The 22,784-nt window shown below is 48.2% G+C and overlaps 1 protein-coding gene across 3 annotated transcripts in view; it reads right to left on the bottom strand.

Annotated features, from left to right (window-relative positions):
• Window positions 1-22,784, bottom strand: part of LARGE1 (LARGE xylosyl- and glucuronyltransferase 1) — a 522,915-nt gene that overhangs the window by 25,117 nt on the left and 475,014 nt on the right. For all 3 annotated transcript variants that reach the window (XM_041755794.1, XM_041755793.1, XM_041755792.1), the window contains exons 11-12: window positions 13,950-14,113; window positions 3,736-4,014 (exon numbers count right to left, since the gene is read on the bottom strand). In XM_041755794.1, the coding sequence (XP_041611728.1) occupies window positions 3,736-4,014; window positions 13,950-14,113 (443 nt within the window). The remainder of the gene's footprint in view (window positions 1-3,735; window positions 4,015-13,949; window positions 14,114-22,784) is intronic.

The following is a 22,784-nucleotide window of genomic DNA, read 5'->3' as shown; positions in this document are numbered from 1 at the left end:
ATATTTTATTAGAAATCCTGTGGGACCCACCGCAGCTTACATTTCTGGCCACATCATCTCTTGCTGTTCTCCCCATCAAGGCTCTAGCCACCCTGCCCCTCTGGAAAGTACAGCTCCTTCTGCTTGGAACATGGCAATCTCCACTGGCGGACTCCAACACAGCCTTCGTTTGGATCTAACCTCTTCAGGATGTCCCTTCCTTCCACCTCCAGATGAGGTGAATTCCATTGGCAGGGGACACCCCCACCACAGAACATAAAGACTGTGCATCTTTCATTAACTGTCATTCCTGTTGGTCTGTCCGCCCTAGGATCCACAGGTCCTATCTCTGTGGTTCACAGATATGGGGGCACATAGTAGTAGGTGCCTTATAAAAGTTTACCCACTAAATGAATGAAAAATGAATGGATACTAAGGATGGAGCAGAAGAAGAATAAGGAAAGTCACAATGCCTTTTTACTCTATGACAGGCAAGTTATGGATTCTCTAATCTCAGTTTCCATATGTGTCAAGAAGACTGGACAATACAACTCAACACCCAAAAACCAAATAATCCAACTAAAAAAAGCAGGCACAAGACATGAACAGACATTTCTCCAAAGAAGACATCCAGCTGGCCAACAGACACATGACAATCTGCTCAGCGTCACTCATCATCAGGGAACTGCAAATTGAAACCACAGTGAGATACCACCTCACACCTGTCAGAATGGCTAAAATCAGCAGGTGTTGGGCGAGGATGTGGAGAAAGGGGAATACTCTTGCTCTGTTGGTGGGAATGCAAATCCTCTTGCCCTGTTGGTGTAGCCACTGTGGAAAACAGGATGGGGACTCCTCAGAAAGTTAAAAATAGAGCGACTCTATGATCTAGCAATCACACTGCAGAGTATTTATCCCCAAAATACAAAAACACTAATCCAAAGGGATACATGCAGCCCTACATTTATAGTGGCATTATTTGCAACAGCCAAACTATGGAAGCAGCCCAAGGGTCCATCAAAAGTCAATGGATAAAGAAGTTGTGGTGTATATACACAATGGATATTATTCAGCCATAAAAGAGAATGAAATCTTGCCATTTGCAACAACACGGATGGAGCTAGAGAGTATAGTGCTAAACAAAGTGAGTTAGTTGGTGAAAGACAAATACCATATAATTTCACTCATATATGAGATTTAAGAAACAAAACAGATGAACATGGGGGTGGGAGGAAGGAGAGGGAAAACAAGAAACAGACTCTTAATTGTAGAGAACAAGCTGGTTACCAGGAGGGAGGTGGGTGGCAGGGGTGGGGGGAGGGGTGGGGAAGGAGGGGTGAACCAGGTGATGGGGATTCAGGAATGTATTTGCTGTGATGAGTGGAAGTGTTGTATGTGTGGAAGTGTTGAATCGCTATATTGTACACCTGACTCTAATATTACACTACGTTAACTCTACTGGAATTTTTAAAAAAAGGAAGACTGGACAAGATCGTTTCTTCTCATTCAGGGTAGGGTCTCTGGACTTCTATAGGGCCTGTGAAGACAGCAACAGAGTTTTAGGAGCAATGTGCAATATTTTAAAACCCCTGAGGGGTAACAAGGTGGCAAAGGCCAACCAAGCCTCAGGTGACTCTGCGTTAAGAACATGTTAATTAGTAGGCGACACTGGTTATCGCCTCTTGAGTAAGGTCCTGATTAGAGATTAAGAGCATCTTTGATCAATAAAACATAGGACTAGAACATAGAAACAATCTGTTAGTCTGTGATGTTTTTTGAAACATGAGGCCCATGAGGTAAAATAATAAGATAGTGCTTGGAGGCCGGGAGCAGACCACAGATTGTTAAGAGGGGGCCAGTTCACCCCGAACTCCTAGGAATGAAGGCCCCTGAGGCGCTCCTGCAGAAGAGCCCCGCTCGGGGAGGATGGGCCGCAGCCTGATCTTCAAGCTTCTCTTTTCTCGGTGGAGGGTGGCCCTCGCCCCCACCATCTGTTCTTTTGGGGGGACCCCCCCCCCTTCCCTGGACTCCCAGAGCTGGTGCTCCTGCAGGCTGTGTGTGTGGAGGCCTCAGAAGCTCCCAGAATCGGGCTCAGAAGGGAGGTCTGGCCACACGGGGGCGCCCTCACCCCACACTGGGGCTCGGTGGCCCGGCAGGAGCTGGGGACGCTCTGCTCCCGGAGCCCAGGGCTGGCATCACCCGGAGCCCAGGGCTGGCATCACCCGGGGCGCCACAGCCCATGCTCCCGCCGCCCTGACCCGCCCTGACCCGCGGTCGGGCTGACACAGAGAGAGGCCAGGCCGCAAGGGCCCTCCTGCTCGCAGGGGAGGGAGGGGCTGAAGTTCCGAGGTCCCAGGATAACCTGGAAAGAAGCGGGGCTCAGAAAAGGGACCGAGGACACAGGCTGCCTTCCTTGCTCTGGAGAGCAGGGCCGGGGCCTCACCCTGCACCTGCGCTCTGGCTTCCGGACTAGAGGTGTCCAGTCTTTTGGAGGAAGAGGCTCTTTTAAGAGGGAGAGCGCCAGAGACAGAGGAAGGCTGAGAGACAGACACACAGAGGGAAGGAGGGCAAGACAGCGGGAGAGACGGAGCCCTACCCCTGCCCTGTTGGGGACGGTCAGTCACCCCAGAGCAGCCAGCCAAACAGGAAGCAGTGCGCGAGCCCACCGGGGTCTGCCAGGCGCTGCCCAAGCCCGGGAGCAAGCCACGTGGACTGTGCTGCGCTGAGCCTCCCCGTTCCCACGGTGACGCGGGGTGACCACGCCTGCCTTCTGGGCTTGGTGTGTAGATCCAGCAGGATAATACATATGTGCAAACCACCTCTTCTGGTACCCGGATCCGGGCAAGCACTCACCCGGTAGCAGACATAATTCACGCTGACAAAAGCCAGCGGCAAAGGATTAAAAAAAAAAAATTGATCATTTACGTCTTGACTTCCATCTTGTGACTTCAGTTTACCCACACGGGGACTTCAGGGCCATATGAATCCAGCAGTGCCTTTCAGTTCAGATTGGTTTTTATTCCATAGTAAATGCCACACTCCCCACACAGCCTTCTTGCTCCCCAAGTCGAGGGCCTTCTCCAGCCACTGGATGCCTGCCCCCCTGCGTGGGCAGAGCTGGGAAGGGTCGTTGCAGAGTCACAGAGGTAGCCGAGACAGCCATGCGGCATATAGCTCTGCAGGCAGGACTGGCTGCCCCCAGCCCTCACTTCCGAGGGTGTGTAACCTGGGGCTGACAGCTCAGGATCTCAGCCCCACACACGCCCGTCCGGAAAATGAGGATAATAATAGTAGCCGGCATAGGGACTGCAGTGGGTGGGGATGGACTCCTACTTGTCAGGCTCTTAGAACAGTGCCTGGCACTCAGCAAGCACTTCAATAAACGCTAGCCTTCACCATCACTTTGATTTGTTTTACAGAATAGGCAGTGATCTTTCCAGAATGGTTAGATGAAGGTCATCTGATCCAAAACTGGGGGAGGGATGACACGTTTTCATAGCAGCTACAGAAAGAGCATTAGACTGGGAGCAGAAGAGAGGCTTCTGAGACCACGTTCTGCCCCTACCATTTCAGTATGCAAAGTGGGGTTCCAGCCTGTTCAGGGAAATGAGGACACGATGGCCCAGCCAAAGCTGGCAGGAAGAGCTCTATCTCTGGGTGAACTTGGGCAGGGCCCGTCCTGGACTAGAGGACCATCCTCGGGAGCGTTCTAGTCCTGGCACTGCACGAGCCTATGTCCCCCCTCCCGGGCCTCACCTGAGGTACTCATAGAGCCCATACATGGGCAGGAAGTCAATGTCAGACAGGAACAGGTAGGGCGTGCCGACGTGCTTCATGGCCACGTTGCGCAGCAGGTTCACAGGGTAGAACTGGCCCTCCTTGTACACGATGTGGTAGGCCACGTTGTGGCGGCTCATGAGCACCTCGGATCCCTGTGCGTAGCGGAGGAACTGCTGTGCCTCGGCGTCCGACAGGTAGAGGGCCAGGCTGATGGGTCCCTCCCAGTGCTTGCAGATGGCCTCGAGCATCTGGAGCCTGGAAGAGACAGGTAAGGTGAGCCACAGGGACCCAGTCCATGCACCAGCCTCCTGGGGTGGGAGTCTACCTCCACAGAACCTGGTCAACCAGCTCCAAATTCATATCCCTGTTCTAACAGTAATCACTGCATGATGGGGGCAAATCCCCAAACCTCAGCTCCTTTATCTGGAAAAGGGGCATCCAAACACTTATCTTGCTGGTTCTTGCCTCTATCAGCTTCCAAATGAAGGTGGGATACTGACAGAATCACATCCCACTAGAAGCCTTCCCTTTTACTCCTCTTCTCACGGCGGCCGGGGACAATGACACTAAATGATGTAAAGATCCCCTTCCAGCTCAGAAGTCCTATGCCTCTCCTCTCTCAGCAAAGATGAACAACAGCTGTACTGCTCTTCTAAAGCAGTGACCAGGCATAGAAGATTTAACCGAAGTGAGGCCGTAAGTTACAAGGAGCATTAAAGCATGAGTGATAATAACTGTGATCATTAGCTATGCACCAGACCCTTTCCAGAACTCCCCCAACGACCCTGCGCATGGCTGTCATTTCCCTCATTTCCCTGATGGAGAAACTGGGGATCCAGATGTCTGGTCAGCTTGGATTCTTGGACGTGGACCAGACCTGTACAGACGGGTACCGGGCCAGGGCCTTGGAGACAGTGAGAACAAACGAGAACACTGGGTATTTGGCAAGGGAACAGGAAAACACGTGAATGCTTGGGACAAAAGCGTGCCTGGCGTGATGCTGTCTTCATTTGTCAGAGTCCTTTACTGCCCCAGGGTCCCTGCCGACTTTGTGAGGCTACAAGACAGGCACCGTGCCAAGGATTATGGCAGGGGGAAGAAGAGCCTGGGGGGAGGGGGTGGGACAAAAGGTGCTTCTAATGGAGAAGATTCTACAAAAATGCTTGAAGAGAAATCTATGAAGATTTTTTTCCTCCAAAGGCTTTGGAAGTGCCTGGCAGGTAGGATCTACGGTTCAGACACAGCAAAAGCCTATTTCAGTTTTTTACCCTGCCCAGCAAGAGGTACATAATCAGCAGTCTCCCGGTAGGAATGCCCACTTTCTCCGGACAATTACCAGGAAATAGATTCCATGCATTTCCCTGCTTCTAAACAAAAGAAAATGGGCACACCTATCTTCTATCAATGGCTTTCTCGATGGACTTTCAGAGTTTCCTCTTGGTAATTCTGTGAATTGCTATAGCCAGGAGTTGTTTCCTCTTTCATGACGGAGGATTACGAGATTTGTGAGGGTAAAATGCCCTCCATTTCTCATACTTTATAACACTTAATAATCAAATGGACTGGAGCCAGTTTTCTGAGAGGCCCTGCATTCTCCACAATGCCTACTTTGCCTGAAATTTGTGTTTGGCTTCTGCCACAGGCCCGGCCCTCTGCATTTGGGGGGGGACACCCTTGTGGGAGGCATGTGCGTCTGGTGGAGGGAGAGAGGCCAGCCCCCACGGTGGAGAGCCCACTGCCTGGGATTTTAACTCTGTGTCCGAGTTTTCTGAGCAGGGAGCAAGCTCTGCCAAGGGTTTAGCATCAGAACAGAGACACATTTCGAAATACTCCAGGTTCTCAGGTGCTGCCGCAGCAAACATCACAGCCGTGTGGGCTTTACTGGAAGTGGTGCCAGGTGTTCCGTGGAACCTCTGTGAACAGAGAGGGAGGACGACCCAGCCACGCCTGCCTGTCTGCCACCAGCCCCAAGCTTTCTGACCTCTCTTCCCTCAAAATCAAGCTTCCTGCCGGGGCCCGAACAACAGCGACAGACCGAGGTTTACAGTAATGATGGTAACACAGAAAATCTGACAGCGACACACAGAACATCGCTACCGTTTCTCTGCGGCATGGAGTGTGCCGGCCGCATTTCCACTGGGACTGCTTTCAACATTCACACCAACTCCCTTACGTTGAGATTGTCATCACTGTGTCACAGGTAGAGAGGCCCAAGGAGGTGAAGTGACTTCCTCCAAGGCACGGAGCTACAAAGGTGGGGAGCTGGACTGACACCCGGTCTGTTGGAACCCAGTGCCCAGAACCAGACCAATGTTCCACACAGACTGTTCACAGGCTGGGACTAATGTCCCCAAGGATCTTCTCTTGGCTGCCCGTGTCCCCAAACACGAATGTGTTCTCCCCTTGGGCTTGGCTTCTGTGCATTCCCTCCCATTCCTCCTCCTCTTCAGTATCCCAGGGGGTCTGCTTCAAAGACCCACTGCTCTCTTAAGCCTTCTCTTGGTTGTGTCTCCCCACACCTGTGCCCTAAACTCCTCTCCTGCGGCTCTTGTCTGCATTTCTGGGCTGAGTCGCTCTTGGTCTCTTACTCTGGCAAATAAAGTACCTGGCACAGCAAGGATCTGAGATGACAGAGAGGGTCTTGAGAGACAAAGGTGAACCTAAGCTACAAAATTTTCAGTTTGGAAAGAACTGATTATGCCATCTTTATGAGAAAGCAGCTCAGCCTCAGAGGGAGCATGGCTTGCTGAAGAGCCCTCAGCGAGTGAATGGGAGAGCTGGTTAGCACTAGGACCCGTGGCCCTGACTCTCCATCTCATGCTCTTCTCCACTTCCCGGAAGGGCCACCATCACTTCACGCTAGGAGGAGGAGGGCAGAGGCTCAGGAAAGGCCAAAGAGATGTCAGGAAGGTCTAGATAAGCCAGGGCTGCCCCAGGGAGCCTACAGGAAGGAAACCTCATGTCCTTTGTCTGAGGACAAGGGAGCAGGCAGGGAAAGAGCTAAGTCTGAAACTTACAAGGCTGGGTTGGAAGGAATTCTAGAATGTCAGTTGGCCTCTGTTGGGATGGGGAACTCACTCCCTACAAGGCAGCTGATGAGAGCAGAGCAGATTGCATGGTATGGAGGTGCAACTGTGGGCTCTGGGGTTATGCAGAAGTGGGTCTGAACTCTGAGCTGTGTCAGCATTCCTGAGCAAGGGATGACGGTTCTTTGGGCTTCCATTTCTACATGTGCACAGTGCAGACAGCAATGCCTCTGTAGATCACAAAATGGCAACAAATCATTCTTGTCTCTCAATCTATACCCTCTGGTGATACTCCTCATACTGATTCTGGGATGGCCATGTCACTTGCTTCCAAAGGACACAAGAAGTGTTAAGCAGTGCTTATTTGCTGGGGCTTAACCCTAGGTGCTCATGGAACTTTGTGACTACTGCTATGGGGCAAGCCTACTTACCATGAGATATGCAGCAGGGACTCAATATGTGGCAGCTATAATTTCTTCCTTAGGTTCTATTTTTGCCTCTCAAACATGCACCCACCTAACAGATATTTATTTAATATCTATGAGGTATGGATTACGTGTTGGACCCTAGGATGAACAAGAAAGAAAAGGTTCCTGCACTTCTGGAGCTTCCTTCTGCTGGAGGGAGAAGACACAGAACAAACCGAGAAAATTCAGAGGGAGCAAAGGGCTGAAGAGGCAAGGAGAACAGGAAATAGGATGGAGTAACCCTTAGGGCTGGCCAGGGAAGGTCTACTGGGGCCATGAATTTGAGACTTGGATCAGGAGAGGGACCCAGCCTTGATGAAGTGTGGGCAAGAAGCTTTCCAAGGAGAGGGAGCAGCCCTTGGGGTAACCGAGTGTAGTATGTTGAAGCAAGAAGAGAGGGAAGATGGGCGAGTGAGGGGGGCAGAGGGAAAGAAGATGTTGGGGAGTGGGAGGGGCCAGGTCGTATGGGGCAGGGAAGGCCAGAGCACGCAGCTGTACTACTATTGTAGTATTCTAAATACAGGAGGAAATTATTGGGGAGTTTTAAAGACATTGACCTGATATACAGATGGTCCCCAGCTTATGATGGGTTGACTTAACAATTTTTCAACTTTACGATGGTGCGAAAGTGATATGCATTGAGAAACTGTGCTTTTGAGTTTTTAATTTGCATTCTCCCCTAGGCTATCAATATGCAGTAGGATGTTCTCTTCTGGTGCTGGGCAGCAGCAGCCATGGCTCCCGGTCAGCCCCTCGATCACAAGGGTTGATAACTGATACACTTGACAATCATTCTGCACTCAGCCAGCCACTCTGTTTCTCACTTCCCATACAGCATTCCACAAATTGCATGTGATAGCCAACATTTTGTTGTAAAACAGGCTTTGTGTTAAGATGAATTTATCTAGCTGCAGGCCAATGTTAAGTGTTCTGAGCACATTCAAGGTTGGCGAGGCTAAGCTAGGATGCTTGGTAGGTGGTTAGGTGTATTGAATGCATTTTCAACTTATAATATTTTCAGCTTATGATGGGTTTATTGGGCTACAACCCCATCCACCATAAGTTTAAGGAAGATCTATTTTTTAGAAGATCACTATGGCTGTTACATGGAGAAGGAGTTACCTTTCACTCTCTAGAGTGGTGCTTTTCAAACTTAAGCATGCTCAAGATCACTTGGGAGGTTTACTATGACACAGATTCCTGGGTTCCCCTCTAGAGGTTCCTGTTCACTAGGTCTGGGTGGGACCAAGATTTTGTATCACTAACAAGCTCCTGGGTGATCTGAAGCATGGGCGCCTTTACCTCAGCTAACATTTTCTTTCCTCCACTCACAGGAAATAGAGAAGACCACATGATTCCCTGGACCAGTACTTAGTACCTCAATGACTTTGTCAAAGGGAACACGAAAGAGCAAGCGACTCCTGGCCAGGTGGCAAGGATGCTGTGGCCAGGATCCCTCCCGGCCAGCCCCCTCTGTCCTATCCACCATCCTCATCTGCGGCTGGGATGGGAGGGCGGTCTCCTACATGCTGGGAGTGGGGGAGACCTGCTGGTTGCACAGCTGTAGCAGGCGACGTTCATTCTTTCTGAACGGAATTCTAGAGGGAGCCAGGCATAGGAGCCTGTGCGCCGGCTCCCCTAATTCACTGTGGCATTCACGTAGGGCCTACTTCTGACTCAAAGGTTTACAAACACACCCGAAATGTTTCTTCAATTAAAAATCAATCCAACAGGCACCAATCAGCCTGCTGCATCATAATTGGATGTGTAGGATGGAGCGAAAGGAGGGATTCCTACCATCTCCATCAGCTTGTGGTACTGCTCTATATTTTTTTATTATGTCCCGCTAAGCAGCTTTCGTTAGGGTGTGGAACTCCTTGGGCTCTCTGGGGTATTGTCAGGATGGCAATACTTGTCACAATGCGTTAAGGGGTGTGTGCCTGCCATCCTGAGGGATGGGTGTGCTTTGAAGGGAAGGCTTCTGTGGTTAGTGTTTGTGGCAGATATGAGGGGGGCCTGGGTTTCCCTTTAAGTGGGTTGGGAGGGAAGGTCCTGCCAGTGTCCTGCAGCTCCAGCCAGGAGGATGCTTCTAGCTGGCACTAGAAGGAGGGGCTCTGTTTTGCTTGTATCCTATTATTGATGGCAACTGTATACAGAAGGATGGACTTGGAGTGTTAATAATTTAAAAACTTTTCTTTCTAATCCACAAATTCCAGATTGTGAATTCTATAGCTAGCATGGGGGAAAAAAACACTAAGGGAAGGGAAACTAATATTCAATGTAGACCTACTACCTACTGGTCACTTAAGAGCTTCTTATTTTATAAAATCCAGACATCGATCTGTGACCTTGACAGTATCATTGCCACTTCACAGATAAGATGAGGCTCAAAAAGCCTAAGAATCTTGTCCAAATTCAAATAGCTAGTAAGTGGTTCAACTGGACTTTGAACTCACATATTTCTCTTTTTGTTTTCCTATATCACTTTATCTCTCCTTTAAAAAAATATTTTATTTTAGAAGATTTAATTTATGTATCTGACAGAGAGAGCACAAGTAGGCAGAGTGGTAGGCAGAGGTGGCTCCTGGCTGAGCAGAGAGCTTGATGTGGGGCTCGATCCCAGGACCCTGGAATCGTAACCTGTGCCAAAGGCAGATGTTTAACCAACTGAGCCACCCAGGCACTCCTCACTTTACTTCTCCTAAATACCTACCATGTGCAGATGCAGTGGTCAAAGTTCTCAGATCTGTACATATTTATTGAATGCAAATATATGCCAAGGGCCTTCATAGTCTTTTCATTTAATCTTAGGACTCTATGAGGCAAATATTTTTAACTCTGTAGAAGGAGAAAGATAAGCAAGGGTGTCAGGACTTGCCCAAGATCACCAGCTGAGTAGTAAAGAAGCCAGTGGGATTTGAACCCAGAGCTCTTTGTCTGTAAGTCGAGTGTCCACAAATATTAAGATTTTGGCCAATGATACTATCAATGATAGGGAGCCTCTGATTGACTGTATGTCGGGGCTAAGTCCTGGCTGTGTATGATCTCATCTGATCATTACACCAACCTTAGCTGGGAGCTACAGTCATTGTCATTTCCATTGTCATTATAGATGAGGAAACCGAGGCCTGGAGAGGTGACTTGTCCAAAGGTCAAGGTCAAGAAGTGGCAGAGCCACCAAGACCCTACAGTGTCTGACTCCAGGGACCAAATTATTCAAGGTCAGGCTACTTTATTCTGATTAGAAAATATGTCAGATTTGTCTCTTCTATTTTCTCCTGAGTTTGGAGGTACTCACCGGCTACTAATCTTGATTCACCATATTTTATTGATAAAAGGAATGTATTAATAGGAGGCATGAATGGGACCAAGGAAAACCAGGGATGCTCTGAGAGGTGAGAACCTGGAATTATCTGGAACTCACTCACCTGGGCAGATTACAGGACGTGAGCTTCATCTGAGGGGACTGAGGTGCATCTGTGTTGCCCAGAGAACAGATGACTCATCTAAACCATCATTCAGCATGAAACTCAAGGATTAGATTTTATTTTCATTTGGAATGGCATACAGGAGAAGGGAGAAGCAATGGGAAGAGAGGTCTGTCATGGCCAGCTCATTAAGTGCTGCTTGGTGGGAGAGTGTGTGCACCCAAACTGAAGGCTGGGTGAGAAGCCAGATAGAGAAGTTTGGGGTGACCCTGGGGCTCTGGTCTATAGGTCAGTCCCTTATGGAGCCTCACTGGGAGCCAGGTAGGTTTGAGCTGGCAGGGGGCCACCTGCCTTGGTTTCCCCAACACCTTCTGTCATCCTATCTACTCTCCGCTTTCTCACCTATGCCGTAAGCTCCAACCACACTAGAGCCTGTGTTCTCAGTGGGCCTGGTGGCCTCTTTGTTCCCTATTTTACCTGCTCCACCTTGGGGACCCACCTTCTCTCCCCATGTGCTTTCCACCTCCCATCTACTCAGCCTCCAACTCAAGCAGGCAACCTCTTCTCGGACACACTGCCTGTCTCTTTCTTTGTCCACCCCCTAGCCGGGCTAGGGGCTCCCAGCACAGCATCTCTCTACAGGAAGAATCTGTTGCCTGTCTGTAGCAGGCTGAATTCTAAGGTGGCCTCCACAACCCCTGCCCCATGGCATACACTCCTGTATAACCCCCTCCCTTGAGTGTGAGTCGAACCCAGGAATGGGATGGAACACTGCTTTCATATGACAGACTGCAGAGAGTCTCCTGCTGGCTTTGAAGAAGTAAGCTGCCATGCTGTCAGAGCACCACAAAGCTAAGACCTAAGAGTGGCCTCTTGCTGCTCAGAATGACCCCAGCCAGAGCCAGCAAGGAAACGGGGACCTCAGTTGTAGAACTGAGAATGAGCTTAGAAGTGGACCCTGACTCCCATGAGGTCACAGCCCCAGGCAACACCTAGACTGTAGTCCTGAGAGCAGAGCAGGGGACCCTGCTAGCACCCATCCAGACTCCTGATCCCCCAAACTGAAAGATACTCAATGTTACTCAAGCTGCTATGTCTGTGGCAATTCGTTCTACAACAGTAGGTAACTAATACCCTGAGACGTGAGTACGCTTTATACTCCTTGAAGGCAAAAACTGGGTCTTCTCATAAATATCCTCCACTTCACAAGAGCCTGGCACACCACAGCAATAGATATTTATACAATACCTACTAAGCGGTCTCATGAATGTTGCAGATTAGGAATCTGAGGCCACGGAAAGGGGAAGACCCTGTTTGAGGTCACAATACAGGTCAGGACGGAGCTGGTGCAAGAAGCTCTGGGCTTTTCCCTTTCATCCCAGCTTGTCTTTCCCTGCTACCTGCTATGCTTGGCAAGTTCACCGTGTTCCTGCAGAGGAGTCCTGAGGCCTAAGAACCTCCAGGAAACTACCCGCGGATGGAGCCACTGAATCCCACAAGTGAGCATTTGCCAATACACAGTGGGATGCATAAAAGTGATGAGTCTGCTTCTGTAAGCCATGCTCTACATGGCCCATCCCCAGATGTCCCTGGAGGCAAGGTTCCACTCACTCCTTGCAACCCCTACACTACTTCTTACCATATGTGAACCTCTCTGTGGCTGAGCACTTGCTCCTTCATTGGTTTGCTCATTCTTCAGTCACTCCCCACTAGTAACCAGCGGTATTTACTGAACACTTAACAAGCGTGCCAGGTACTATTCTCAGCACCTAACAGCCATTAACTCATTGAATCCTAGAAATGGTCCCATGGAATCATGTCCACAGGCTGCATGGGCATCTCTGAGGTGACTCAGAGAAAATGAGCCAATCAAACTCCCTAATTGTGGGAGCTGAGGGGGAATGATATGAAGGAAACTGGAGGTAGAGAGCCACTGTGGGCTATGTGTAAATGGAAGAGAAAGCTGGTCAGGCAGGGAGGGAGACACACAGGACACCCGGGTATGGAAGGGTACAGCCTTGAGTGAATGACCTCGGGCTCTGAATCTATGCAGCCCCTGGAAGCCAGAGAGATGCTTTCCAAAACATAAATTGGATCATATAACTTTGTGTAAATATCTTCAATAACTTCTCACCACACTGAGAATAAAATCCAAATGTTTTGGTGACTTTGTTCTATAATTTTAATCTCATGCCACTTTCCTGCTATCCTTTAGCCACTGATCTTCTATCATGTTTTTGAATGTGAACCTCCTTTCTTTTTTTTTTTTTTTTTTAAGATTTTATTTATTTATTCATGAGAGAGAGAGAGAGAGAGAGAGAGGCAGAGACACAGGCAGAGGGAGAAGCAGGCTCCATGCAGGGAGCCCGACGTGGGATTTGATCCCGGGTCTCCAGGATCACGCCCTGGGCCAAAGGCAGGCGCCAAACCGCTGTACCACCCAGGGATCCCTGAACCCCCTTTCTACTACAGGGCCTTTGTACTTTTTATTTTATCCACCTGGATTTTTTTCTTCTTCTTCTCAGCAACTCACATTCCTGACTCCTTTTCTCATCCTTTAGGTCTTTGCAGAAATGGCCCCTCCTTAGATTTCTCCTGACCACATTACCTAAAAAAGGTCCTTCTCTTGACATTGTTATTATCAGTTTCAGTTCCAAGCACTTATCACAATTATAATAATTTTATACATAATCATTTTACTTAACTATTTTCTTGCTGTTCATACCACCATACTCATGTTCTTAACCCTGGAATGCATAAAACAATCCAGAGTGTCCAACCACACAAATATTCTTACTTTACTAGTTTGCAATGGAGCTCAAAGGTGAATTTGTTTAAGAACTCCCCAGGTGATTCAATTTGTCCCCAGCCAAAGCTGAGAATCAGTGTACTGGAGTGTAAGCCATGTAAGGGCAGGGATCATGTCAGTACTTCTGATAAAGGCTTGATGAATGTTTCATCAATATACTAAGAAAAGAAATAGCAATTACTTTCTAGCAGTGATAGTGGTTTCCAGATTATGTATTTGCCTATACTATACCCCTTTTCCTTGAAGTAATTTGCATAGAGCTCTATTTTTAAGAATCAATTCTTCTGTTTTCAAAACCACTACCCTCACCAGAAGACAAGAGCCCCTAGTTTTCAGGGCTGGAGAGGAAGAGGAGTGTGACCCAAGCCTACGCCTGTAAGGTAATTTCTCCTTTTTCCCTTTGACCCAGTATAGAGCTGCAGGGTAGTGATTGTGGGGAGGGCAGGACCCGTCTGCCTACCTGTCCATGGAGAGCTGAGCGACCAGGGTGACATCCGTGTTGTCCGAAGCGGGCTCATACTCATAGTGCAAGAAGTAAAGGTGGGTTCGGTGGACGGTGAACCGCTCTCGACGGAACTCGTAACACAGGTCATCCTCATCAAGTTCAGAGAGCTGCTTCTGGAGCTGAAAAGTGGGAGAAGTGGGGGGTGGAGGGTATGGGACCAAGAAGGTAAACTCCAGGGAGCTAGGAGCCTGCCTCTGGCTGAGTTGGTTATTCACTGGATTGTGTTGATGGGTCAAACATAGGAGGACAGGATCGCTGGTCTTAGTTTCCTCTGCTAGCTAGCTAGTTATTTATTTATTTAGCAATTTAATCTTAAAAAGGCAATAATTAAGGGCAGTTGTCCTTGCCATCTGGGAAAGAAGCACCATCTAGGCTGAGAATGATGGTGTTCACCAATGACAAATGTATAAGCAACCAGAAACTCCTTAAAAACAAAAAAATGCTTTGACAGGTGACCTAGTACAATAATTTCAAATAACAGGGAAGAAGGTACCAAAATCCAAATGGAACAGTACCTTTGCATGAGTTTCTCTCTTGTCTAGGTACCAGGTATTGAAAAGACCAATCTCTGTACCAGGTATTGAAAAGACCTTGAGTGAATGACCTCGGGCTCTGAATTTTTGTCTTTGGGACAAAATTTAAAAATCTGTTCCTTTCATTTCAGCCAAGTTTAATCAGTCTTGGCATCCACTTTTCTTTCTTCTTTCTAGCTCTTGGGAAGTCCCGCTCCCTTAATCTGCCTATAGAAGTTCTTTACGTGGCTCTACTTGCCTTCCTACCCCAACCAATGCAACAGCTGGATGACCTGCCAACAGAGAAACAAGGACTTAGCGTGTGACACCGGCATATGCAGATGCACAATATCCAGATCTGTCTGGATGTGCAGATCTGTCTGAGGATGTGCAGCTGCCCAATATACAACCATGTCATGCCAACCCCACCATGTCCCACCCAGGCAGGGGTGACTATGCTTGTTTTATAGATGAAGATTTGCAATGAGAAAGTAAAAGGACTTCAATAGGGACAGAAATGAGATCAGTGGATGTGTAGCGGCAGAGTGGATGGACTGAGAAGAAGCAGGAGAGAAGTCTTTTGTGGAATGTAAATGTTCTATGTCATGGTGACAGTGTTACATGTAACTCACTGTTACATGGGTGTCTACATTTATGAGAAGTCAACAAACTATACACTTAGAATGGGCGGATTTAACATATGCAAACAATTTCAATTGAATTTACTAAAGGTCACATGGCTGGTTACAAGATTCTTTCTGACATCAGCCTAGTGTATCACATGATGGCAGATAGTTGAATGTAGTTTAGTTTGTGGGGCTAGAGCTACTAACCCAGCTGAATGTAACAGAGCATTTTTTCTAAGAAAAAGGTGTATGTATATATTTTAAATCTCCAAATCAATAGTGTAATAAACAAGAATTATATTAACTCACTTCTTCATGACCCTGTCTCAGTTAAAACCATTGTCTTGATAGATTAAGCTATAGCTTTATTTTTCAAGACGTGTGCAATGGCAGAAGAGTGCATTAATCCCTTCAATTCTTCACCCCTTCTCACATCTCTACTCTTTGTCACGTGACTTGCTTTGGCTAATAAAACTGTAGGGAAGCAATGCTGCCCTAATACTGAGACTAGGCTTCAAGGAGAAAGTGTGTGTTTCTTGCGCCTTTACCACTACCCTGAGAGAATGTCTGGGCTGGCCTGCTAGAGCATGAGACACACCTGGAGCAGGGCAGGAGCTCCACAATTGCCTCAGTTGTGGGAGCAAAGCCAGCCAAGCTCAGCTTCCTGTATTCCACTGAGGTTTTACAAGTTTAGAGCAACAGATAACCCATATGGTGTCATTGGGATTTTGTGCAGGGAGCTTTTTCATTATGTGACCTGTCCAATATATCCTCAGACAGTTAGCCTCCTGGGCCCCAGCCCACTAAATGCTTGTTGAGTTCTCCAGACAGTCTATACAACTCCAAATGCACCGCCACCCCCCGCCTCATATTTCCAAATGTTGCTTGGAGGATCAGTTGAGATCCAGTGATCTATGAGATATTCTCACCCACCTTTAAAATTTTTAACTGTTAACAAGGATGCAGTCGGGGAGTCTCTTCAATTTTTCATGTTAAATTTGAAGTCCTGGCCTATTTGAAGATTCCTATTATGCTGACAGTGTGACCCATGTAAGGCCAGGAAACTGGAATTCTTATTCCATCTAATATTCTATGAGCCAAGGGGCCCCTTCTGACAGCAGGATTAAACCCAGATTCTTGCTGACAATCATATTCTTGCTCCCTGACCCATCGCTCCCCCGCCCCACCCCCAGGTACTCTGTACTTGCACCAATGCCCTCTCTGCTCCCCAAACTTGCCTTTCTCTCCTTCTGAGACTTTGTATGTGTCCTACCCTCTCTACTGCCCTCCCTCCTCTCATCTGCTTTTCTCCACCAGGGGACCTTCTATTTACCTTTCAAAATTCAGCCTGATGACACCTTGTCTGTCTGAGACCTTTGCTAGCCCTGCCAGGTAGGACTGGTCCACTTCTCTGTGCCCTGAGAGCCCTTGATTCATAACTCCGCTAAAGCACTTATCAGTTTGAACTGAAATTACTTAAGGGCAACTTTCCTGGTGACACGGTGACACTGTACCATAGCCCCTAGCACCGTGCCCACTGCATGACAGATGCTTAATATTCATGTGCTGCACGCATGCGGAATATTTGCTGCATGAAGACCATAATAATTAGAAGGCCTGTCCTTCTAACTTTCTTTTTGTATCCTCTAATAGTATGCATAGAAGGTGATCATTTTTAAGCCCATTATTTGTTCCTATATTTGCAGTTCAAGGGTCTGTGATGGCTGAAAATGTGTTAGACAGCAAACAAGCATGCATCAGGCTCTGTGCAAGGTGCTGGGTAGGTGTGATCTCCTTCCTTGGAGCCCCCCCAGGAGGCATGTGCAGCCTCATTTGACAGCTGAAAAGCAATGTCGAGATCTTGAGGTCACTCAGGGAGGTTGAACCTGGGTCTGTATTCTTCTACTACTGAGCTGCCTCTCCAGGAAAGATGCTCATTCAGCCTTGGGTCAAGAAGCACACATGGCACCGTGGCTGAATGATGACTGGTTCTATCCCACTCCTGTCCGCACAGTCTTTGGTGAGTGGGTGAGGTGCTTAACCCTTCTGGGCCCCGACTTCTTCAAGTGTAAAAATGGGGATGATAATAGGAACTACCCCAGGGGACTGTAGGAGGATTCCAAGAGATCCCGCATATGCAGAGTACAGTGTTTAGAGTAAAGACACAGCAGACATCGTCTGTTACATGGTTGTTATCAGAGTTAGGAAATGGAGACGCCTGGGTGGGTACTTTCCATCCTCACCACCACCTGGAGGAGACAGGAGGGCAATGGCAGCGAAGGCTGGAGCTCGCTGAGCCTGGATAGCACTTCTGTCTCATGAGTGTCAGAGACAGTCCCCACATCTTCCTTGAGGAACCCAAATATACCAAGAAACCACAATGTTGCCCCTCAACTGGAAACAACCAATTCATATCCTCCTTCTCTCTCAACTACACTGCAAAAGGGCACATGCAATTATTCCCTTTTAGAGAATAAACATCTGCAAAGCTCTCTGCAAAAACAGGGTTGTTTCCGGGGGTGGGGGTTGGAGGGTGCAGTTTGATCTATGTGGTGTTTTTAATGTGTTGACAGGAGTGCATGGCTTCTGGCACAGTGAAGACAGAGAGGGAACATGTGAGGGTGGGTGTGGCCAGGCATGTGATAATGGAGAGAAGGGTTTTTCTTGATGAGCTTTCAAAAGAGAAGTTATCCTCATCCTTTTTTTTTATTTTTTTTTTAAATTTTTATTTATTTATGATAGGCACACAGTGAGAGAGAGAGAGAGAGAGAGAGGCAGAGACACAGGCAGAGGGAGAAGCAGGCTCCATGCACCGGGAGCCCGACGTGGGATTCGATCCCGAGTCTCCAGGATCGTGCCCTGGGCCAAAGGCAGGCGCCAAACCGCTGCGCCACCCAGGGATCCCAAGTTATCCTCATCCTGTGAGAAAGGAAGTTAGTGGCCAGAGCATGAGAAATGCATGTATGTATAGGGATTTCTCTCTATATACGCAAGCATACTCTTGAGTTAGGGCGAAACAACATTCCAAGATAGATAGCTCCAGGAGCCATTTTCTGAAAAACACCCATCTATAGTGGGATCCTCAAGGCAGGAGCTGTATCCCATTCATTTCTGAATTTCCTATACCTAGAACATCTAGAGCACCCTGTGTGCTCAACAAGCCTCTACTGGATATACTCCCAGCCATGTACTCATGTTAAAAAAAAAGGAACAATAACCAACAGAAGTGCACCCAGAATCACCAAAGCATGGCCTGACCTGGTCGGGAGGGTCTACCAGCAGTCCTGGGGGTATAAGTAGGCTCTATGAACTTCATGGTACCACTAATATGATTCAGTGGCATCCACACCCCTAGGTCACCTGTGGCCATCACGGTACCTAAGGAGGAGGGTCTAGGGAATACCCTTGTCTACCAAATGCACTGGGTATTGTGGCAAGCACATCAAATATGATGTCCAACATATGATATCGGAATCTATGGGACTCTGGACCAACCAGATGCCTTCCTGGTGATTAATGTTATATTCCTCATCATGTTGATGAGGTTCAGTGCTAAATGCTTTCAGGCGGATTGCTTTATTAATTTCATCCTTCGGCACACACCTCTGTTTTACAAAGGAGGAAACTGAGTCTCAGAGAGTTTCAGTCATCTGCTAGTTGCACAGCTCAGGAGAAACAGTTCCAGACTGAGAATACAGTCTTGGGACCTCACATAAGGGACACCTTGGTAGTGCAGTGACTCCTCTCCCCAGGGATAGATGCAAGGATCAAAGAGACGGTGGAAGACACAATGCTCCATGAAAAAGCAGGCCATAAAAATGCATATGCAGTATGATCCCAATACAGCAAAAAGACAAACAAACAAAAAGCCACACAGAAAATAGAGCAAAGGGAACACATTACAGTGTTAACAAAGCTTTTCTCTGCCTGGTGAATTCACGGATGAATCTTACTGGCTTCTTTATACTTTTCTGTACTTAACGAATTCCCTGCAATTTTCTCAAAGGAGTTAATGCGTGTTAAACTGCTTTGTAAACTGTAAAGTGCTACACAAAACCTAAGTCATGTGATTATGATTGCATTATGTACCTTTTCAAATTCTAATCTAGGACTTCTTACTGCTGACTGCATGGCTGATGTTATCTCAAGGGGAAGGTTGGAGCAGCTTAAAAACTACCTCTTTTCCACCCAAACTATGGGTGATTTCTCCAGGGAGATGCTGAGCTGGAGGGAGGGATTTCATTAACAGGGTCTGAACGCTACCACACTCCATACTCTGGCCAGGGGGGAGTAGGAGGCTTCCTGACAAGCAAGTCACAGAAACAAAAGACAGATTTCTCCTGAGATAAAATGCATTTGCTAAATTGCTTCTTTGGGCAGCCAGCTGAGGCACAGGGAGATTTGGACTCAAAGGAAAATGGCCCTTTAAGCAGTTTGCATTTATTTCTTCCCATCCTTAAGGACAGTGGCCTGGATTGACCTCTGAGCTGTCAGAGATGATGGCTGGTCATGCCTGAGGATTCAGAGGGGTTGGAAGTGCGTCCATGGCTCCAGGCTAATGGACCTCTGTTCAAAAGCAGGAAAAGCTACAGGAGGTTATGGGGATAACCGGAAACTCAGACCTGATTCCTCTGACACTCATTTTCAATGTGACCTTGAGCAAGTCATTTCTCCGATTTGTAAGACAGAGTTTGGGTTTCATAAAAGTGGCTCTCAAGGATCAAGCGCTCAGTAGGGTCAGGGAACGTGCGGGGAGCTTTGCAGGCACTTTCTCATTTAATACTCACGCTGACTCCACAGCTTAGGGACAACTACTGTCCACCTTGTTTACAGATGAAAGCATTCATCATCTCAAAGGTTTAGCCACTTGTTCAAGGTCACACAGTGAGAGTTGGGATATTACCTCCAGGCGTATTTTCCCCACATTCTTGTGCGTAATCAACTCACTACAATGCCTTGTTAGTCAGTCTCTGGGGCTCTTTCCAGTTCTAATGCTAGATGGTTCTATGACTACAGGGACTATGCTGAACGCATGCACTCCCTGCGGTGGCGGAGACCTTCTGTATGCACCAAGATTCATGTTCTCTTCTCTTCCTGAGTGCACAGCCAGGCTACCTTCCCAGCTTTCCTTCTGGTAAGGTAACTGGCCAAGTCTGGTCAGTGGAATATGGGCAGGTTCTGGCTACTATGGTTACCACTTTCAAGGCTCTGACTTGTGCACCTTCCTCTCTGTTGGCCAGAGCAAGGGCATCCAGGAGAGGACTCCAAGGCTCTGTGGAGGGCAGAGCCACAAGTTGGAAAGAGTTTGGCCCCCTGAATCTGGAGAAAAGCCACCTGCCGATCACAAACATCCATTTGGGCCGATGTGAGAAATACACTTCTAGCATGCTGAGCCCATTTCACCACTGCTTGTGATACTTTAACACACCTGCTTGCCTCTTCTAGCCAGTGAGTGATGAAGACTGAGTACCACGGACCAAGTAAAGAGTCTACTTCTTATGACACTGCTCTTTCTGATGCCTTGGCAGCATGGGTGGAAGATTCTTGTGGGTAAAGTAACTCTCCAGAATGCTGCTTTATACTTTCAACATTTACCTTCAGTTTTCTGTTGCCTTGATACCCTTGACTTCATCTGTTCCTCCCAATATCTGAGTGAGACAGGCAGGGCTGCCCTACTGCCCTTAGTTGATTTGCTTGGACAACTGGGACTCTTAACGCACATCTCCTGAAACCTACCTCAGGGCTCCTCCCTGTGGCTTTCCATGAAGCGGGGAAGCTTTATTAAACCACTCAAACAGGTAGGGAAAGATTACTAGCTCATGGGTGTATTAATCAACAAAGTTCTGGAAGCTCAAAACATTTACTAAGGAAAGCCAACAATGGGCCACTTTCCTTCTTTGACGGGAGGGGAAAGGCATGGGTTTAGGGCTATTTAGAGAAGGTTCAGAGAGAATCTTTCTAGCACTCAGGCTCTAAGGAAATAATGAGGAAAAGGCCTAGTCTCCTCCCTCCTGGGTACCGGTATTAATTTGTAAACAGCATACAATAGGCCCTCACTGTATGCCAAGCCCTGTGCTAGGAATGGGGAATGAACCCCAGTTTCTATGCTTAAATTGTTCACACAGTCTGGGTGGGGGAATAAAGAAGTGACTTAGTAGGGGCACCTGGGATCAATTCCACATCAGGCTCCCTTCTCAGCGGGGAAGTCTGCCTCTCCCCTCAGTTATGCTCACTCGTGTTCTCTCTCTCTCTCTCTCTCTCAAATAAATAAATAAATAAATAAATAAATAAATAAATAAATAAAATCTTAAAAAAAACAAGTGAGTTAGCAATCATAATACTGCATATTCATATACCAACGAAACTTAATGGGGGTGGGGCAGAGGTGTGGGCATGTGCTGTGTGCCACACTGACCCCAGCTCTTCAGCTGTCCCGAGTCATTTAGTCTTCACTGAGCCTATCAGGCAGGACTAGTTAGACTCCCATTTTTACAGATGGGGAAACTGAGGCACAAAGAGTTTAAGCATATGGCCTGAACTCTCATCTAAGTACTCCTCAGATTTTACCTGTGGCAGTCTTGCTCCAGGGCTGCCCTCTTAGGTACTGTACAAGGAGCTGGCTAGCAGAGAAAGAGTGTGCCAGAAGCAGAGGGCAGGGAGCTGCTATAAGCAAACATACACGAGGGGACAGGACCTATTTGGATGGATTACAACCAGAGCCTAGGGGCGTGCATGAGGGATGTGTACAAGTTGGAGCTTGATGGGAACAAAGCAGACAGGCCACGATGGGGCGCCTGCAGCCCAGACACATCTCCCCAGGATCCTGACCCCATGGCGCTTCCCTCTCTTCTCTCCCCTGGCCTCCCAGGCAAACGCTGTGACTTTTGGGCTCTAGAGCTTAACAAGCCTGTGGAGGGCCCCTGGAGGCTGGCCTTGGGCAGCCTGTCTTAGGGCTCTGGTGCTGGCCACCCGAGGGCTCTGCTGCCCACCGTGTGATTAAAGAGCTGGTGACACGCAGCTTGCACGTGACAGCAATAATGCTTTCTGGTTTTTCTCTGGGGTTTCTCTGGGATACAGCTGTTTCCACAGAGCCATCTGTTCCCTGGCACTGCCGTGCAGACTGATGCTGCAAAGTGTTTATAGAGTCTGCTTATATATGTCTTATTTTTAAATTCTAATTGAGCCACGGTGATGCTGTGGTCCTTTCTTCTTGGTGGGCTTGGTATCAGGGAACATGGCCGCACAGACTGCCCAAAACTCTTGTAGGATGAGGGAGTTGAGTCTGGAAACCCTCCTTCCAGAGGGGAGGCAGGATCTCAGGTGTCAGGATGAGCTTTTCGGCCCACATTTGGAACCAGGCCTCCTGCAGATGTGCGACACTCCACACACCTTAACCGCATCAACCCTCATGACAGCCTGGGCTGGGATTAGTTCCTGACCATTTCACAGGTGAGATTACTGAGGCTGTGGGAGGGGAGAGTTACCCCTGAAGTCCTAGATCTAGTTCTCAGGCCAGGTGTTCTGATTCCAAGTACAGGGATCTTTCCAGCACTCCACAGATGCTTCAAGAGAAGGACTTAGGGATCCCTGGGTGGCTCAGCGGTTTAGCGCCTGCCTTTGGCCCAGGGCATGATCCTGGAGTCCTGGGATTG

The sequence above is a fragment of the Vulpes lagopus genome, chromosome 5 (assembly GCF_018345385.1).
Source record: "Vulpes lagopus strain Blue_001 chromosome 5, ASM1834538v1, whole genome shotgun sequence".
Lineage (NCBI taxonomy): Eukaryota > Metazoa > Chordata > Mammalia > Carnivora > Canidae > Vulpes > Vulpes lagopus.
Note: the sequence above shows the minus strand (reverse complement) of the source record. Positions and strands in the feature narration are given on the sequence as shown.